Genomic DNA, 16,365 nt, shown 5'->3' on the forward strand with positions numbered 1-16,365 from the left:
ATATATCTGCGTATACGGCCATTCGATGGATCATTCTCGCAAATCAATTCTAATCCTCTCCCCGGATATAATACTCTGGCCTTGCCCACCATACCATATACCGTCTTGGCCTTTGCAAGGGTTCATGCAATGAAAAGCTCTGCAAATCAGATGTCTGTCTAAAATAGCAAATTTTTGGTCTTCGTAGCTAAAAACTTGTCATGGCTATTCCACACAAACTCTCCCACGTGCATAACTAGGTATTCTTACCATGGATCGCCATTCGCAAATAATCTCAATGTAATCATATCAGAACGCAGTGAAAGGAATTTCCGACGTATTTAGTTTATATTCTACTTATAATTAACACTGTATTTCCATTCATACTCTATCACGTAGGTATCTGTGCTAACACGCGTGTTGCTCTTCGCACCCGGGCCACAAGAGGCTGTAGCTGCTTCGATCCCTGTGCTGTGTGTTGTCTCATCGCCATCGGTAACGGCGGCTCCGACGGCGGCTCCGACGGCAGTTCCCTTACATCGGAAAGTCTTTAACTGAATAATTGAAATCGACACGTATTGAAGCTAGGGTTTTGCAGTGATATGCTGGAGTGGGCGCCTCTGACATCGCGTCCCCCTAAAGTCGTCTGTCAGGCGCGAGGGTTTCCTTACCACGGCGGGTAACACAAACTGAAGAATGACACAATCTTAGTCTCGGATCATTTGGCAAGTCTGTGTTCTCTGATACTTCTATTAATATCCTTTGATAGCGACGGCAGAGCGTTGTTCAATGCCGAGATAAGGTGAGTGGCCTCTCAGCAGCGACCGGCCTCATAAAGTATTATCGTCAGATTCTGGGATGATATAGGGGTCTTCTGGTCTTATTTACTGGCATATTAACATATGTTGCATAGTCTATCGTACGAGTCACGCTCTGCCGCATATCTGTGCTGAATATCACTGTTTCAGCATGCGCCCTATCAACACCACGCTCCCCTATACCTCAGCAACGTGTAACTGCATGTGCGACCGAAAAAATGATATCGAATGTGAAATAATGTTTGATCTTCGTAGTATTTGCTTGATCCTGGCGCCTCAAGCTTACGCCGCATGTGATGGCGCCACTCAGCTGTAGGTTTGTGAGCAAGAATGAGCAGTTAACCGCCTGATTCATATCGCCAACCCCGCTCGTAGATGGCTGGGATTGATATCTTCATAACAGATAAACGGTATATAGCATCACCTTTGTGTCTTCCACAAGACTACCTAGTCTTCAAACAACCTCCTGTATTGCCAAACTGCCCGTGCTCAGTTCTCCTGTCCCTGGAACCTTTAATCCCTCTCTGCACCCCTTCAACATCAAGCTTAATCATGCCCTTTACTTCCAAGTCACTCATCACATCCAAGTGTCTTTCTTACGGACATGGACGGTTTAGTACCAGAAGACGGCATTCTCTCAGCTGCCCCTCAACACGAAACCAAACTCCGCTATGGCCTCAAAATCCCCGTCCCTCCCCTCACGAGATCTTGGGCATCGAAGCTGGGAAGCCTTACAACAAGGAACGTTTTCGAAGGCTTGTCAAGTTGTATCATCCTGATGTGCACGGCCAGAACCCCTTGGTCAACTCTCTTCCCCGAGCAACGCGCTTGGAACGATACCACCTCATTATCGCGGCCAACGAGCTCCTCAGTGACCCCAGCAAACGAAAGATGTATGAGATGTATGATGTGGGATGGGCTTTCAAAAACCAATATCGTGGGCCACCTACTCCGAACCCAACATCCACGTGGCCAGGGTCGGGCCCTTACACGTCGGCCGCACAAGATTCTGGACATACCGGTTGGACGGGGCACTATCCAACTATGCGCCAGGAGCCTATATACATGTCCAATGGTGGATTCGCCATTCTCCTTCTGTTCATTACCATGGGCGGTGCCATTACACAGCATGAGCGAGCCAAGAACGCAAGACTACGGCACAAGACATTGGAACTTGCTTTCCATGACTCCATCCTCATGGGTCTACAAGACATCATCTTTTCCTCTGGTGATAAACAAAAAGACGAGAGAGTGTTGGAGTTTCTAGCTCGTAGGCACCTAGGCCTAGTTCGAACTCCTGGTCATCACTACACGCTGGAGAGCGGACTAGGGGATAATATCTGCCGACATTGACGGTCAAGTACGAAATGGCCGAAAGGGCGATGACCATGATTGCACTCTTACATGGTTGCTTAGCGCAGTTTCTTTTGAATGGCTCGGGGCACGGGACAAGGACTCAGAGAATGGCACTTATCAATTAAATGCAACGGCCTCGAATGATGTTGTATAGTCCTCGTTGAAGCCTGCCCCATACAAAGGCTTCTTTCGACATGCCACATGTGATCGACTCCAATTGATACAACCATTCGACGGATCCAAGTCTTCCCAGACGCAAACTCTCACATCATACAATAGGGCTGGAATCCTACATTTCCAGTCGCCAAGTTTAAGAGCTGCGATCCATCAGCCTAAGCAAAGAGCTAACAAGCCATCAACGGAACTTGCCGCTCATTTCATCTTCCAGCGAAGCAACCATGGCATATCCTCTTACGCCTTTCTCCTACACAGGCCTGCGGGATTCACAATTTCATGTTGGCGAGGCATACTTGTACGTCATATCCCCGTGTCAGCCTAGCCTAAACTGCTTCCAGCACAAGTTGTCTCCAGGCGTCAGTCGAATTCAGCCCAGTCTTTGGTCCATCGATCTAGAACTTGGTGGCTTGGAACAGCCGGCCTCTACTAATTCCACTCCGAACGCCTCATTCCATGGCAAGGCAAACCAAGAATCAACACGTGATTATTATTAAACCCCGCTCACAATCCAACAACCGCATCAGTCCAGCGTGCAACCTGCGCCAAGGTCGGGCAAGTTCATGGACCCCCTCTCGATAACGACAGGGGTTCTCGCCCTTCTCGGGGTATGTTACAATGTCGGCACAGGGCTCAAAAAGCTGTACGATGACATCGAGGCTGTTGACGAGACGGTGGCAGCCATCATCGAGGATGTCAAGGCCCTTACCAAGGTTCTCAACACCATGAAGACGAGCTTTGACGGCGTGGCTGGACCTTTGACTGGGCATATCGGAGCTCACTGGGAGAACATTTACTCCAGTTTGAAGGATGGAAATGAAGCACTCGAAGGCCTTTACGAAGTGGTGAAAGAGGTCAGCAGGGAGACATCCGTCCTCAGCGGGACAAGGAAGCAGATGCGCCTCAAATCTGCCGAGGGAAAGATTGGGCTCTTTCGGAAGCAGATTCAGTCTTTCCGAGATACCTTACAGCTCTCCATGCAAGCCCTTATTCTGTGAGTTGCGCCAGCCTAGCCCCGATGAGCGGTGAGCTAAACAAGACAGATGGAATCAAGTATCCATTCAAGGTGCAAATGATCGCATCTTGCCCAGTCTCGAGGATATGCAGCGCGAGATCCGAAGCCTTGCCGTCAAGCTGAACGAGCGCATCAGCACTTTGCAGACAACACCGGCTGCTGCTGCCCCTCAGTTAGACATGACGAAACCTGCAGAGATCGCAGCCATGTCAAACCTGAGAAATTGTGTACGATCAGCTGCCACCATCGTATCCTCTGCTTCAACCATCTTGACACTCGACCGGGACGAAGAGACGGAAGATTACTGTGGCTCTGATTGGGGTGACGTCTTGCCAAGTCAGACCAGCGAGTCTACCATGGCCTGGTTGCAAGACAGCGTCGACAGAGGACGGATACAAATTCCAGGATCTTCAAGACCGCCACAAGGAGATGGCTCCGACTCCGACTCGGATCTTGACCTCGATCTTGCTCTAGGCCTATATAAAAAGGCACAAGTCAAGTATCAGTCGACGGACTATGAAGGGGCCGAGCCGTTACTGCGCAATTGCCTATCGCGGCTAATGCCCATGACCGAACAGGGCCGTACACGACCACGAAAGTCAGATCTCCCTTCAGCACACGAAGTCCTGTCTCTCTTCTGTCAGACATGCATCGGCCTCGAGAAGTGGGAGGATGCAGCTACCGCTATGATCGACAAGATCGCGCTCAGCCCACACGGCCTAGAGGGCAAGGATGAAGCGGCTTTGAAGGACATTTCGACACTAGTCATGGTTCTGTACGCCAAGAAAGACTACGTCCAAGGTCACTTATACGGCCGGAAGCTCCTTCGCGGATACCGGAAGCTCGGTCCCAGTGGAGAGGATGGTGTTGAGCGAAGTCTGACTCTGCTTGTCGCCATCTGCAAAGCCAGCGGCAACACCGACGAAGAGCAAGCCTATTCCATCATGTTGGAGAACCTCCGTGAAAGGAAGGCAGCTCAGTCAATGCCTATACCCGTCATCGAAGAGGAGAGTTATGGATGGAGGGACCCAGCTATTCCCGTCCCTGAAACAGAAGAACAAGCGACGTCGCCTCTGACTGCTGATGGAAACGCCTTGTTACCGACACTAGAACTACCTTACAGACCTTCAACACCAGTTGCATACTCTGCTCGGGCGTCTCCAGAGCCTCCTCCTCCGCCAAGCATCTCCGCAGTCCCACCCCAACGATCCTCTATCGCCTCCTCTTCCTCCGTTCAGACCACAGTTCAATCTCCAGATAGTGTAACCACAGCAGTCCCACCTATCCGTCCAGCGACTCCAGTCGTTCGCAGCGAAGCTGAGCAGCTTCTATTGTCGAGTAAATACTACTTTGAGAATCATGAGCGACTACTACGAGCCCCGGTCAAGAAGAAGCTGGTTATCGTGGGTGATACGTTGTCCGGGAAGAGCTTATTGCTCCAGTGAGTACACCTCCGTTCTGAGCAGGCCGTTTGTTAATCATATGTATGCAGTCACCAAGCACATGGTAACATCGACAAGGTATAAGCCACCGGAGGCATTGTTTCACTCACCATTTTCTCTAACATGAATTTTTTCCAGGTGGCCCATCTCCAAGAGGCCGCAAGCTTATTAAAAACCTTCTACACAACCGTAACTCTCGCAGACATAACAGTCGACATGACCATGACCGACACGCCGGGCCAGATGGACTATGATCGCTTGCGTCCTATTTGCTACCCCAATGGCAATGTTATCATATTGACATTTGACAAGAGCATTCCAGAGTGTTTCGACAATATCGAAGAAGCGGTTAGACTCTATGTCTATTACTGGATGAATACTGCTAATCCGTGACCGATCAGTGGATGCCCGAGATTCAACACTTTCTACCTAATACTCCCATCATACTTGTAGGCAATAAGAAGGACCTCGAGCACGACCCTAAAATAATCCAAGAAGCAAAAAAGATAGGTTATCACCCAGTCACCTATGAAGAGGCAAGCTTAGAATCTTGACGCGTGGCAGACACATGCTGACCAATCTATAGGGTGCAGAAAAGGCAGCCAAACTTCCGGGGGTGGTCAAATTCCTCGAGACTTCTGCCAAGACTGGCGAAGGTATCAAGGAGGTGTTTGAGTTCGCGGCTCTATACGCTTTGCTAGGGACAGGCCAGGAGAAGCCCCCAAGTATCTTCAGGAGACTGTTCTCAAAGAAATGAGGAGGCAACCAGACCCAATGTGTCTCCGCATACAGCTGTGTGTCATCTTCCATGCAGCTTCGCTATCAATGACATTGTCTTTGTTGGATATGCTACCCATGCTATATTGGAAGTGAATGAAGTCGTTCCATCCTTGAACTGTTCAACCACACGCCCATTCATTCACGGCAATGGCTTCTGGCCGTAGGTGACGTACCTATCGAGATAGTTAGCAAACAGGCAAAGTTTTGCATCATGTTTCTTCTGATCATTGATAGCGGCACGCATCTGAGTAACCAAGACTGTGATCTCTTCGAGGCTCCAACCCAGGATCTGGCTCATGGGGTAAGTGGCAAAGCCACCCAGGCTCATGTCCATGTAGAATTTGATGTATCGGCCCAGTTCCTTGAGCTTTAGGTCCTTAGGCCAACCACCATAGGGAAGTTTAAATGTCTTGGGTGCAATCTTGGTGAATCCAGCTTCGCGGCCCCAGGTCTCCATTTTCTTGTCTGTGATGTCAAAGGTGCGTCCCAGGCGATCACCAGCGTCGTAGAAGAGCTGAGCCAGCTGCCTTAAGACGCTACCGAAGTTAGAACCCTAACGCAAGGGGGTAGAGAAAATACAACAGGGCGTTAAGGCAATGCATACTGGTCCTTGTCCACCTTGATGGCCGGGTTGTCACAACGCAGCGCAATCCCCGGCTCTATGTGCTGAAACCAACCTCCTGGCTTGAGGGACTTGAAAAGCTGGCCATAGAGCTTAGGCCAGTCATCAATGGCACCGTGAAGCGAGCGGATGTGAACAAAGTCAAACGAGTCGGGTTCGAAAGTCCAATCGAGTTGTGCATCGTCGATCTGAAAGCTCACATTTGGCGGTACCCAACTAGGCTACGTGGGCGAGATGTCGATGCCGATTATGTGAGCCGAGGGGAACAGATCTGCCATGTCACTGTCACTGTCAGGATGGTAATGATAATCTGTCGGCTGTCTATACTCGCATTGCCCAAATACCTGAGCCTGTACCCACGTCTAGGATCCTCTACAGGGCATTAGCATGAAGTACAATACCATGTTACAATTAATCTTGCCTGTGGGTTGTCTCTAATTGGTGGGAGGTAAAGCTTATCAGCATGGTGATCCAGTGGTGACTGTCAAAATGAGTTAGCAAGGTCCTATGGGTTACCAGTATTCACCATACCTACCCAACGCCATATCCTTCCACGTGCTTCTCATCATTGGGAGCCCTGTCACCAGTTTAGCACATAAAATCGAAGGTATTCTTGGTCTCTATACCAGTATTCCGTCGTCTTTGATGATTGGTAAGTTCTTCCATGGATGTTGCGATACTCGAGAATGCTAGAGGTGATGGATACTGTTGACTCGACCCGGCTGAGTTTTCATACTTATCAGCACATTCTTCATAGAATTTTTAGATGTTTTCACGGTTGTTCGACCTTTGGGATTCTATCGCATAGTCACCATCGTCACCGCCGACAATATCGGGGTCCTAACAGACGCACGTTAGCCCTGAAGTAGACGTGTATACGGTGTTTAGAGAGCACCGTAGTAAAACCTATACTTACAAACTCAATTCTCTGTTTCACTTCTTGCTGATCAGCCATTGCGAACTGTGCTTTCCTTCGCTTTGCTGCTGATTCACCTGATCAACCACCATGCAGCAGTGAGGGGCAGTTGCCTGTTGGTTGTTGGAATGTAGTCGGCAACCAGGATCCCCACCAATCAAGCACCCTCCAACGTCGATGACTAACTGCTGTCAGGTCATGCATCTTATCAGCTATGCTTCAAGTAAATAGTTTGAATTTATTGTTTCTGAACACAGTTCTACGAAAACAGCTCGATCAAATATTTACAAGTACAAGCCCACATCCAGCCACTATTCCCTAAGCCTCTGGTCTCAACAAGTCAAGTTCAGCATGGTATGTTGACATGGCGAATATCTCTTAAGAGGAAGCCTTGTCCAGGTTACCATCAAAGGTATCGTCCTTGAAGGGCACAGTCGCCTTGCCAAAATCGGCGCTGTTCAGCGCATCACGAGAAGCCTGGGGGATCGCATCCCAGTCGACCAAGGCAAGATCACGGCCCAAGGTGTCGGTGAACTGAAGCTCGTGGTTGGTAGGAAAGTTGGTAAAGTACTCGACCTTGGGTCGATCGCCCTCACGCTGAGGAGAGTCGGTCTTCTTGTAGCTGCCGTGACCAGAGGCCGCAGCGCTGACGAGTTGGGCGCCGGCGCTGTCGACGAAGACGACGACGTTCTCCCAGTCGTGACGATGAGCACCGGCCGAGACGCCGCTGTTGGGCATGTCCTTGGGCATGTACCAGGCGTACATGATGGCGATTTGTCCGTTGCGCTCCTTAGCGCGAACGTAGGTCTGTCCCCTGCCCTGATCACGGCAACCACCAGTAGAGCTGCCAGTATCCTGAAGACCGCCGCTGAGACTGCGTTAGTTGCTATTCGAATCGCGGAGTGTACGCTTACTCACCTGGTGTTTCCATCGGCATCTACAGCAGGATAAGACTGGCAGCCGTGGGCAATGTGAAGGAACGGCTCAAACTTCTTGATGGCATCTCCGATAGCACCAGTCTGAACTGTCTCTTCAAAAGGCTGGACAGCATCATGGTTGATGACGTCGCGGGAATGGAGAGTGCGAGCCAACAAGGCCTCGAAGGGGAACGCGTGCACCTGTGCAGCGAGGGTAACAAGAGCAAGGATCGACTTGGTTTGCATTTTGACAGTGAATGTGGTGAGTTGAAAAAGAAGGTATTTGGTCAACAAATAGTGTAGTAAAGGAAGGTGTTTTTGTGAAAGACAGTGGTGAATCTGGTACTGAATGCGATCAACTACGAGACCGAGACTGCCTCTTTATAGCTTTTGGGATGATGATACTCTCCTCCAAAGACTCAGTATTTCCTGTTAAACTTAGTTTCCATATCCATTTGACGATTTTAAGTTCGCGGTGCGTTTCAAGTGGATTCATGGAGTTTATGCATTTCCCAATTCGCATCTGAAGCTCACGTTTGTCACCTGACAGGCCATCAAGCCTCATCCAATAGGATAATTTGTCCCTCAAGTCCTTCCGAACCAACCTTCCGAAATCGGTCTTAAAGCCATGGGCGCATCGCCTATCCTGGCAGCACGTGTTAGATGAAGCTAAATCTGGACGAAGTTGGCAGGGATGCCGCGGGAACTTTTGCGAATCGGACATGTGCGGATACCACCACATCAAACCATCCTTGCCCCGGTCGCTATTGATATTCTCGAGACGTTGTTGATTGTAAGGTTTACTTGGCATCCATATATGTCGATTCGAATCAGCCCTTGTCCGGTGGTACGGTAAGGCCGAGACCTCCGAACGCCCGGGAAACCGGGGCTTTGTAAGTTGGCTCACCGTTGACCGTAAACTCTAATTCCACCTTCAACTCGCCATTGGGTAATAGGCGCCTTGTGGGTGGATATCAAGAGTTTCAGCTGTGCCATGGCGGCAGAGCTGTACCGAACCCAAGCCTTGGCAGGGGTAGACTCAGTTTCGGCCAGTCTCACTACCTATAACGAGCCTACATCAGTGACAGGTAAGCGTACAATAAACTGATGTAGAAGGGATGACAAATTAAGCTTAACAACTCCAGGTGTGTCGGACGTGCCGACCCGGACACTCCGAACTCAAGGCAACAATGGTGACGTCTTCAGACTGAAAGACGTATGTGCCATCTCCACTCTCACATACTGGCAGAGTGTTAGGAACCAGAGTTCCTTGTCAGCCCGCCGCCCTCGGCTTCATGAAGTAATACTCTTCGGCCTGTTCAGCATCCAAAGTCCGGTGTGGTGTATCGGTTATCATTCCGCGTTTTCACCGCGGCGAGCGGGGTTCGACTCCCCGCACCGGAGCTTTTTGAGGCGCGTACGCGCTCGCGTCTTTTTTGCAGAAGACGGGCTTGGACGGTGGTTTCAAGCTGGTGCAGGTGGTGATTCAACCATCAGTGAGGCTAGAGGAAGGGCGATGGGCTTTAGTGGTCTCGCGACGGAAGGGTCTTTTTCGTCTAACGTGACAGCTGGGTGGTAGCTGTCGTCGTAGCATCAAGAGAAGAGTGAGAAGAGTGCGTGTGTTTACTACTGGACATTGCCATGAGAATTGCGACTTTGGTGATTTATTTTAATAATCAGGCTTTCAAACTGTAGGGTACCTTGTTGCCACAAGCTCAAACCATCACAAGATCAAGTCCTACGAAGTTTGTGGTGACAATGACACAAACCCACGGGCAAAGTGCACTCACCAAGCCAAATCAAACTAACACAAGCAATTTTGATCGTCATTTGGGTAGGTGCTTAAGATTAGAAAACATAGCTTAAGTGATTCAATAGATGCAAAAACAAGAAACGAAAGGAAAAAGTAGAGACAAATATTTGTCTTGTCTTTAGTCCTGTGCTTTCGAGTTTGCTCTTCACCATAGGGTAGATGTCGTGACCATTTTGTCCCAGCAATTACGCCCAGAGCGCGTGTGATTACGTCAGTCGTCAACCACCAACAAGACCATCATTCCCATTCCGTCACTGGTCGAGGTCATACATGACTGGGAAGAAAAAGAAAGACCAAAAAAAAGTTGATCACGCTGGGGATCGAACCCAGAATCTTCTGATTCGTAGTCAGACGCCTTGCCATTGGGCCACGCGACCTCCTTTGTTGGATGAATATTTTGGTCAGTGACGAGCTCAAGTGGCGCGTGCGTGTTCCTACGCTATCTCCCATGTCCACGTCACCACATTCAACCATGACCACATCAATAGTAACAGCATCCATCATTGAGAAGAGTACAACATATTACATCCATCGCATACAATGAGACCTGTTAGCCGTGGCCCGCTCCGAGCCTCAATTGTTCAAAGTCCACCCTCTCACATAGAGCTCCAGTCCATCATAATCCACACATTCCCGTTCCCAACTCTCGCCCAGTCCCCATGGACAGCTGTATGTCTATTGACAGTCTCACCACAAATGTCCATTACTCATGGCACCCGTCGCGCTCGCACGCAGATGTACACAGGCAACATCAAACAAACCACACTTAAGCAGTCTGCTCAGCTGATGGCTGTCCAGAGCCAGCCTCGGTGTTGGTGGGCTGCGCGTGCTGTCCAATCCGCTGAACAATGTCCTTGAGAGAGAATCCTCTCGCCTTGAGCTCGCCATCCAGAGCGTCAATAGCAGGGGCACCAAGCACCACAAGACTTCGAAGCATGCCAAGGTGTTGCGCCTGCAGATTGAGTGACCTCCCAGCCATGCTTAGCTCCCGTAGCTTGGGATGAGTCTCGTCGATGATCATCAAGGCAGGGAGGGCAGCCTGTCGAGCTTCCTCGAGCTCCATGGCGGCAGCTTGGCGGTCGGACTCGGCGTGATGCAACTTGGTGGCGTTGATGGTCGTCTTGTCCCAGTGTGCCTCTTGGAGCGCCTGAAACTTCTCTTCCGAGATCTGCTCCCACGTTTCTTTCGCATCATCGAGGGTTTTCTTACAGTCCTTGAGCTTCTGTTCCTCCGCCAGCAAAACCGAGACCTTTTCCTCCATTGCAGCAAGGTTGGCTTGAGCAGACTTGTGGCGGTCCAACGCTCCCCGGTGCGGTTCGGTTCGCAGCTTGAGCGACTCGGAAAGTTCAGCAAACTCTTGGCCCATTTCGATGTGTTGGCGCTCTATGGCTCGGATGTACTTGGCCAGAGCTTCGAGGAAGGCGGGCGTAGCGTGCATAAGGCTCGATCGAGTTGCGAACTGATCACTCTGGTTAGCTGATGATACTAGCGACGGGAATCGACCATGCAATAGGCCTGAGAGCGACTAACCAAATCTTGTGAGGCTGTACCATCATCATGGCGAGCACGCTTGCTCGGGCAGACACCCGTGGGCGTAGCAGACCGTTCTCGCTTCTTGATGGGGCTGTCGGCCGGGATCGTTGCAGAGCTGGCCAGAGGGCGGGCGTCAGACGCGGTGTTGGTGGCAAACTGAGCGGAAGAGGCTGCCTGCGAGGGTTTTGGCATCATGAAAGGAAGCTGATGTTGGACTGGGATCGACTTCTCGGGTTCGGGATGGTGATGATCATTGTCGACAGTGAGTTCGTCCTCGTCATCAGTTCCGGCGACTTTTTCCACTCGCTTCTTGCCCTTTCCTCCTTTCTGTGTCGCATCGTTGGTCTTGTCGCTGGGTTCCGCTCGCTCGCCTTCGCCATCATCGTCATTGGGAGTAGGGTCAGCCAGCTTTGGGGCAATAGCGCTCCTGCGTCTGGAGGCTGCGATCGACTTGAACTGCGGGTCAACAAACTTGTTCTTGGCAGCCTTGATATCGCTCATTCGAAGCGAAAGATCGGAATCATCTTCGTGAGAGGCAATGCTGTGGCCCAGAAATGCTTTGACATCGGTGATCTCGAACTCTGGGTTGGCGTCGGCGTGCTCAAGAATCATGGCCAGAGTGCTCAACATGGTGCATCCCTACTGCTTCGGAAGAAACTCTGCCAGCCATTCCCAGGGCTTCTGGCCGATGACAGCCTCGATTCGCTTGAGGGAACGCTTCTGTCGCTCGGTGCCCTCGAAGTTGTCAGGCCATTCACTGTTGTCGGGATCCGAGGGCCCGGGGGAAGCAGATGACGGCCCGGTACGGGCTTTGGTATCGCTCTTTGCCATCTTGTTCGAGTATCACAACGCGGTTTGGTGTGTCGAGTGAAACCTTGATTGCAAGCAGTGAAGAAGCGAAGGTTGGATTGTTGACATTTGGTGGAGTAGAATGCGATAAACAAAATGTGGGGGAGAGAACCGCGTCGCAGCTGGCGCGTGGACACGTGATTCTGCTGCCCCACCTGGGCGCGACCCATGGTTGTACCGCAGCATAACTGCATCACTGTGAATAAAGCATGCACAAAATAAACACAAGATGTGAAAGGAGTTTGTGATTCCTGATTGAACTCTGAAATCGCTGAACACCTCAACGTCAAGCATCAGTTCAAGATCTGGCTATTGGACAGGCCAACCGGCAGGTAAGCGGAAATGCGCCAAACTTGCATTCTGAGAAGGTGGTTAGTTATTAGGGGTCCAGCATCAGAAGTTGTTGAAGCAAGATCTATCAGATGCACTACTTGATATTGAGAAATACTTCTGCGTTTCGATAAAGAATCATCTCGAGCTCTTCTTCCTTTAATTACCCACTGCCTCGCACTTTATCGATCCATTCAACCCCATCCTGCATCCTGAGAAAAGGATAGTCGATGCCAAATATGATTCGATCCAACTTGGTATTCTGAAGCATACACGCCAGCGGGGCAACGCCTTTCAGTGAACTCGTAGTGAACCAGAAGTTTTCGGCATATACCAGTTGGAAGCTTCGATTTATCGGACCGCAGCTTGCGCTGAACCACTGGACGGGTTCCAGGGAAAAAGGGAGAGACTCCTCGAAATGTCCCAATATAATCTTGAGTTTTGGGAAACGGTCAAAAACTCCTGCCGCGTAGAGTCGGAGAATGTGTGTGGCAGTATCGAAATGCCACCCAAAGGCGAAAGGTGACATGCCCATACTCGCTTGAGGGGAGTAGCTCCCCTGGTACCGGTCGGCCATGGTGCTTGTAGGCATCGTTAGATGCCAATAAAGAGGAACATCAAGCTCTTCGAGAGTTGCCCAAAAGCTGTTGTACTCAGGTCCCTCGTAATATCGTCCTCCCGCGTGATTGTTCACTAGGGCGCCTTTGAAGCCGAGCTCGTTGATGCAACGTCGAAGCTCGTCTGCTGCCTTTGAAGGATCGGCCATAGGGAGGTGTGCAAATGCCGCAAACCGAGTTGGGTTTTTGGCAACCGCGTCGGCCATGTCATTATTCACAGCTTTGTAGTTGAGGGTGTCTTCGGTGTAGCCAGCCGTGTGGCTAAGAACTTGGAATTCGATGCCCCCGGCATCCATTCTCCTTATTCTGCCCTCGCCTGCGTCACATAAGCTTTCTATTACCGGAGGTGGAAAGTTTGTTTGATTTCTGTATAAGGACTGGCCAACAGAGGCGTTGAGCCAGTGTTCTTCTAGTGCGATGATTCGCAGCGGCTGGGTTTCAGAGGAGGTCATAGTGACAAGTAATGCTGGTGTTGGCAAGATGAGGATCAGCTAAATTGGGGAACCAATCTGCGCAAAAGTCGGTGCAGGGCTAGTCTCTCTATCTAGCGTCCTAAAGCCCAGACGATTCGGGAGGGCTCATCCTTTCGGTCGGCACAATAGTTCACCTCGTATCCCGATGTCTCCATTTTTGATCGGGGACTCGGCGGTTAGGAAGCTCAGGTCAAACCTCTGATTGGTAGTGACTGTTAGGACCACGGAAACTTATCTCGCCGATAACGACATGTCGGTCTCAAGCTTTGGCGCGACAATGCCGAGTTCTTCCAAACTTACTTAAGTGACTGGGGTGTTGGTCGGATATTCGGCTCAGGTTACAGTAGCGACCACTCACAAAGCTAGGCGACAAAGGAAACATCCCAAGTCGATCTTCGTGTTACATATTTAGCTGTTATAGCATGACTAGTACTCACTGGTATATCTCGTGGCGAGATAAAATCGATACTATTAACTGGTGCATTGGTTGTGTTCTATCTAGCACGTTGCCTACCTACCTACCTGGGATAGCATTATGTACCTACCCTACTTGGAGGTTTTATTGGTCTCTCACATCATTTACGCTGCAAGAAGCTGGACATCTCATAGGCTGTACTGGTAGCCAAGCGATGGGCTAGAGGGCCAATTATGCATAAAGAAACGTCTTTGTGAATATGTCTGTGATACGCGGTTTCTGCAAGCCTCATCCCCGTGGCTTGTCCCGGTCTGATGCCCCGCTGCTGCCTACGTGAGTCCGGATTCACGCAGAAAGGGGTCTGTGAATCTTTATTTGCTTTATTGGAGACGTATCTATAAACTATGGCTTGGTCCTATTGGACTCAGCTCTGGGCAGATATTGACACCAAGTTGACTTGTCATCTGCCTTGGGTGCCTTGTAGCCCTCGATGAGTTGCATTTTACTTTCAGCTTCCGCTCTCACACGGTGCGGAAATGTGTTTCCATGACATCTCCGAGACATTGCGGAGAAAAGCGACATCGGCGAGTGAATGGTGTTTTGGCAAGGCCAATCACTATTTGCTGTCAACCACTCGTCCGTCTAGGCAACACTGACTGCATAATGAGGCGCTCAATGTTTGTGCCTCTGCCACTGACCCCTCAGCTGATCAAGCCACAATTCCAAGTCAATCAGAAGGAAGGCATGAGACCAAATTCTTTAAAGACCTTCAGATGTCTAACTTGGTGTTGGAACTTCAAACTGCATCCCTCACTAAACACTTCACTCTCACTCCCACTTCCAAATCCCCCCTTTGCCTGTCCGGCTGTCTATCATTTGCAACCATGTCTACTGAAGTCACCGTCACTGATTCAGCCTCTGTTGCCACGGCTGGGTTCTCCCAGAAAAACTGGCGTTGGTGTCAGAAGTGCGCATCCCTTTTCTACAGGGGAGAAGCTCTGTGTGTTCCTGGGGGCGTCCATGACCATTCCTCCAGCGGCACATACACCCTCTCCCAGTCTGCTGCCGGTCAAGAGAACTGGAAGTGGTGCAAGAATTGTCAAGTACTCTCCTTCACTGGAAACGGCGTCGTCGGCCCTTGCAAGGCCGGCGGAAAGCACGACGTTTCTGGCAGCGGCAACTATCGTCTTCAGCAGAATGGAGATGGCCAAGCCGACTGGCGCTGGTGTCGCAAGTGTCAAGTCTTGTCGTTCGCTGGCGGACCAGTAGGTGACTGTCAGGCTGGAGGAAAGCATAACTTCACTGGAAGCGGCAACTACAGCCTCTGCATCGATGGCAATCCTCGTGCCATAGCCAGTGGTCAAGACCAATGGCGCTGGTGTAACAAGTGCCAGGCCCTGGCCTACGATGGCCACACTTGCTGCCCTGCCGGGGGAGCCCACATCAGCACCGGGAGCTGGAACTACACGCTGATCGGCAATAATCCTGCTGTGACCAACTCCCAGAGCGGATGGATGTGGTGTCACAAGTGCTACGGTCTTGCCTATTCCAAGGCTTCCTCTGCTGGAACCTGCCCTCGCGGCGGCACACATGATCATGCTGGAAGTGCCGACTATGCCTTGCCCATGAACGTGGGTTCTGTCGGAGGCCAGAATCAGTGGAGTTGGTGCAAGTGGTGTCAGCAGCTGTGGTGGAGTGGAAATGGCCAACAAGGACGCTGCAGTCATTCTCCCGTTGGCGAACACTCCAAAGATGGGTCTGCAGACTACACGCTTTCTCATGAACAAAACTAGGCCTGGGTATATGAATGTGCTTTTCTCTCGTTCTTGAGTTAGTAGATGGAGGTTGATCTGAACAATTCTGGGAATATGAAACTAGGGAACAAATTGGCCACTTCACAGTCAAGTTCAAGTGACGGCAGATCACGAGATGAAGTACTCAATGTGAGTGAGAGTGCCAAGGCCCTGGCTCATTGCCGTCACGGCAGAGATAGGCCCAGATCGACCGACTCTAGGCTTGGCTTCAAGGGTACCTAGCACAGAAAAGAGGCTCGTGAGCACATTGAGATTGCTCTAGCCATCCCTGTTGTTACAGATTGAACAGGTCATGCCTTGTGAGTCGACATCCACAAGACACATCCAGATGGTTTCCTTTCTTGGGTGACTGGCCGATCCACGGAGCATGTTTATTGGACCATTTTACACCTTTAGGGGTCTTAATTTAATTTCCCCCAGACTTTCCGGAACAACGGTCTCGTCCTCCGACGGAATGGATCCCCTCGCCGGCCCTGATGCAACCTCGGAGCCTCAGCCTCCG

The 16,365-nt window shown here is 50.6% G+C and overlaps 5 protein-coding genes and 2 non-coding genes across 7 annotated transcripts; 3 read left to right on the forward strand and 4 right to left on the reverse strand.

Annotated features, from left to right (window-relative positions):
- Positions 1-2,551: 2,551 nt before the first annotated feature.
- Positions 2,552-5,541, forward strand: LRP88_11119 (uncharacterized protein; the record flags this gene model as incomplete). The annotated part of the gene is made up of 6 exons (XM_083247558.1): positions 2,552-2,625; positions 2,860-3,321; positions 3,419-4,745; positions 4,923-5,132; positions 5,186-5,233; positions 5,371-5,541. The coding sequence occupies 6 exons, from the start codon at positions 2,552-2,554 to the stop codon at positions 5,539-5,541; spliced, it is 2,292 nt and encodes a 763-aa protein (XP_083096706.1).
- Positions 5,542-5,703: 162 nt separating this feature from the next.
- Positions 5,704-7,141, reverse strand: LRP88_11120 (uncharacterized protein; the record flags this gene model as incomplete). Its single annotated transcript, XM_083247559.1, has 3 exons — positions 5,704-6,100; positions 6,169-6,407; positions 7,103-7,141. The coding sequence occupies 3 exons, from the start codon at positions 7,139-7,141 to the stop codon at positions 5,704-5,706; spliced, it is 675 nt and encodes a 224-aa protein (XP_083096707.1).
- Positions 7,142-7,480: 339 nt separating this feature from the next.
- Positions 7,481-8,265, reverse strand: LRP88_11121 (NPP1 family protein; the record flags this gene model as incomplete). Its single annotated transcript, XM_083247560.1, has 2 exons — positions 7,481-7,970; positions 8,021-8,265. The coding sequence occupies 2 exons, from the start codon at positions 8,263-8,265 to the stop codon at positions 7,481-7,483; spliced, it is 735 nt and encodes a 244-aa protein (XP_083096708.1).
- Positions 8,266-9,351: 1,086 nt separating this feature from the next.
- Positions 9,352-9,423, forward strand: LRP88_11122. Its single transcript has one exon. It is a non-coding gene; the product is annotated as a tRNA-Glu (tRNA).
- A 714-nt stretch (positions 9,424-10,137) lies between these two features.
- LRP88_11123 lies at positions 10,138-10,209 on the reverse strand. Its single transcript has one exon. It is a non-coding gene; the product is annotated as a tRNA-Arg (tRNA).
- Positions 10,210-10,598: 389 nt separating this feature from the next.
- Positions 10,599-11,995, reverse strand: LRP88_11124 (uncharacterized protein; the record flags this gene model as incomplete). The annotated part of the gene is made up of 2 exons (XM_083247561.1): positions 10,599-11,291; positions 11,363-11,995. The coding sequence occupies 2 exons, from the start codon at positions 11,993-11,995 to the stop codon at positions 10,599-10,601; spliced, it is 1,326 nt and encodes a 441-aa protein (XP_083096709.1).
- A 2,938-nt stretch (positions 11,996-14,933) lies between these two features.
- Positions 14,934-15,842, forward strand: LRP88_11125 (uncharacterized protein; the record flags this gene model as incomplete). The annotated part of the gene is made up of 1 exon (XM_083247562.1): positions 14,934-15,842. One exon carries the CDS (start codon positions 14,934-14,936, stop codon positions 15,840-15,842), a length of 909 nt encoding a protein of 302 aa, XP_083096710.1.
- Positions 15,843-16,365: the final 523 nt, after the last annotated feature.

The sequence above is a fragment of the Fusarium phalaenopsidis genome (assembly GCF_050370095.1).
Source record: "Fusarium phalaenopsidis strain FUZ10S chromosome Unknown contig_32306, whole genome shotgun sequence".
NCBI lineage: Eukaryota > Fungi > Ascomycota > Sordariomycetes > Hypocreales > Nectriaceae > Fusarium > Fusarium phalaenopsidis.